Consider the following 2,901-nt stretch of genomic DNA (forward strand, 5'->3'; position numbering starts at 1 on the left):
AATGTAAAGGCATCCTGAGACCAAAAAGTTGAGAGAACCCTTGGAATAGTTTTATGATGAACTGATGACCTGCTTCCCTTTTGGTAAACCTATGTGTTATGAATTGTCTACACAACGACAGCAGTAGCAATTATTGTTCTCACCATGAATCTTGAGCAAACCTATGGTGACAGTATGTCAAAACTGTACACTGTTGCGCTGCTCTCTGTGTGGTTTCATTGTATTGTACCCTTTTTGCTGTTTTCTGTCAGGATTAGAAAACGGGTCCCTTTTTTTTTTTTGCAACTGAGGCTAGAAAGCTTCTCTGTCACCTATTGCAGACACTTAAAATGTGTCTCAACCAAAAATGTATGCTTGTGTGATATCACTGTTAGCTGACTCAAATCACAAGAAAAGTATCTATTGGTTATTGTTTTGTACATTTCCATACTTCATAGCTAACTAAATAGGTAATGCAGCCAACATTTATTTACAAGCCTATTATCTATTTTGTAGATTAATCAAAAATAGTTTTAAATTTTAGCTAGACATCATCTTGCCAACAAACTAGATTTTTAGTGATCAACTAGTACATGCCTCTGAACTGAAGTTAAATAAAGTGATACGAAAGCAAAAATGTAAAATAAAAATGTAATTCACAATTCGGTAGATATTTGTGTAAGTAGAATTGACTGGATTTTACAATTATATGCATCAATTCTAAGTTTCATAGAAAACTTGATAGGAAATTTAGTACAATTTTTAGATAAATCTAATAAATATTTTAAAATCTTTACAATATTTGGTATCTGCCATAAGAAGGAAGAATTCTCTTGTTCTGAGTTGCTAACTTGATTAATGTATGGCCCTGTTATTTTCCCTCATATTAAAACTACTAATTACAGTGGACATTCCTTTGTTTTTTGCACAGTAAAATTATAAAACTAAAATTTTTTTAGACCAGAAAGTATCGCTTTTCTTCTTTTCCTTTCTTTCAGGATTTAATAAGAAGGCAGTAACTGATGCACATGAAAATGGAGACCTGGGAACTTCGAGTGAAACTCCACTAGATGATAGTGCTTCAAAATTAGACGATCTGAGCAGTCTGTATCATAAAAAGTCTTATTAAATTGACTGTATCTCCAGACAGGATTGTTAATCAGACCATTGTGAATTTGGGGCACTAGGGAAGATGGTGACAAAGACTATACAAGATCAAGGGAGGCCGTTCGTTGCCTAAATGAAAGGCGGGTACCTCAGGGCTTCATGTGAACAATTCTAAATGCATAAAACCCCCCGTTTTCTGTGGTATACTATAATTAGCTATTGCATGTAAAGCAATTTTGATTTTCTTGAAATCGTAAGCACCAAAGCATGTGTTTCCCAAAGGGGTATTACTAGGCTATTAAGCACCAAATGAAATACTACTGTTTTATTTGGTTCCTTTTCCATTGTAGGACAGTACTAACTGGAATTTTATAAGAAATAGCCTTTAAATACAGAGAGTAAGTGAATTCATATTATATATTTCAGAATGTTAACTGTGGTGTTTCAGAGGACAGAACTTGACTCAATGAATTGCAGAAATACAGGCTTAGTTTTTTTTTAAACTAAAAGAACAGCCTTAGGCTTTTTTTTTTTAACTTTATTGTGCATCCTGATATCTAAATCAATTCTCAATGATCATTTACTGTAATGAGTTTGCCTTTCAGCTTTATTCAATGCAGTCCAAAATAGTTTTCCGTAAGCAATCTTTTATCAATCAGTGCTGCACTAGAAATAGTTTCTGAAAAGTTACTGTACATTTAACTTTTTTGGTTTTTAAAAGAAATGCAGAAGAATGTAAAATATCTGTTCTCAATTATGTTGATCTGTGCATGGTGTTGGGGCATTTACCCTTTAATATTTAGTCTCAAATGCTTATTTTCTGGGATCCACAAAAGTTTTATACATTTTGAGTTGTTCATAAAGTTTGTCTTGTGATAGTACTGGCACTTAAAGATAAATTTTTCTGGTAGTAAAAGCTCAAATTTATTACTGTGTCACAAAATACACTGCATTCAAACAGCAGGTTTTTTTCTTAGTAGCCGATTCACCAATCATCTCAAAAGCTAAGGGCAAAAGTGGGCAAGATGAGGTGAAGACATTTTAATATGGTACTTGTTTTGGTTGGGTTTTCATGTCAGTGTATGTTTGACTAAAGCACTTTTCATATATAAACTATGAATTTGCTAGTTCTCTTACCCCAGGATTAAGCATGGAGTGCCTCCTCTCTTATTTACTGTTCTGCAGGCCATTGTACCCTGCTGGGCAAAGTCAAAACATTGCATTTCAAGAGGTGATAGTTTTGCCAATATCACTGTTTTAAAGGATATACATTTAAGGGACTATTAAGTGGGAGAAAGCTTGCAAGGCTTTTAGAAAATTACCAGTGTCTTCATTTCTAGCATACAAATGTTATATGATAAAACATGTTTTCTTGTCTTTCCCAGATGCACTATATATTTGTTCAAAGGTAAAATCTATAATATGTATATACTTTATTTTGTGATTTTGCTATTTATAAATTTAATGTTTTAACTGTTGCTCATTTATGGTTTGTTTTGGGTGGTTCTGTTCATCTGTATATCACCATGTTAATTTGTAATACAAGTGCACTTCATAGTGTATATTGTTACTGATATTAAAATACTTTATAGCATAACATTGTCTCTAAGCAAAAGTTAGTATTTAATTGTACAAATGAATAAGCAAGTTACATGTTACTGTTTGCTCCTGACAGGGTAAGACCTCTTACAGGAAAAAAATTGTGTTTTTTCGGTATGCATTCCCCCATGCCAAAACACATACACCCCTATGCATGAGATGAGATTTGTAAACTGGATTTTAGCCATTGTATTTATTTAGTAAAAAAAAAAAAAA

At 32.8% G+C, this 2,901-nt stretch overlaps 1 protein-coding gene across 4 annotated transcripts in view; it reads left to right on the forward strand.

Moving 5' to 3' along the window:
• The window catches only part of GOPC (golgi-associated PDZ and coiled-coil motif containing), a 56,790-nt gene extending 54,109 nt beyond the window's left edge, over positions 1-2,681 (forward strand). For all 4 annotated transcript variants that reach the window (XM_012650148.1, XM_012650150.1, XM_012650149.1 and 1 more), the window contains one exon: positions 978-2,681. In XM_012650148.1, the coding sequence (XP_012505602.1) occupies positions 978-1,108 (131 nt within the window). In that variant the 3' untranslated portion in view covers positions 1,109-2,681. The remainder of the gene's footprint in view (positions 1-977) is intronic.
• The last annotated feature ends 220 nt before the right edge of the window (positions 2,682-2,901 follow it).

Source organism: Propithecus coquereli, unplaced genomic scaffold (assembly GCF_000956105.1).
Source record: "Propithecus coquereli isolate 6110/MARCELLA unplaced genomic scaffold, Pcoq_1.0 Scaffold313, whole genome shotgun sequence".
NCBI lineage: Eukaryota > Metazoa > Chordata > Mammalia > Primates > Indriidae > Propithecus > Propithecus coquereli.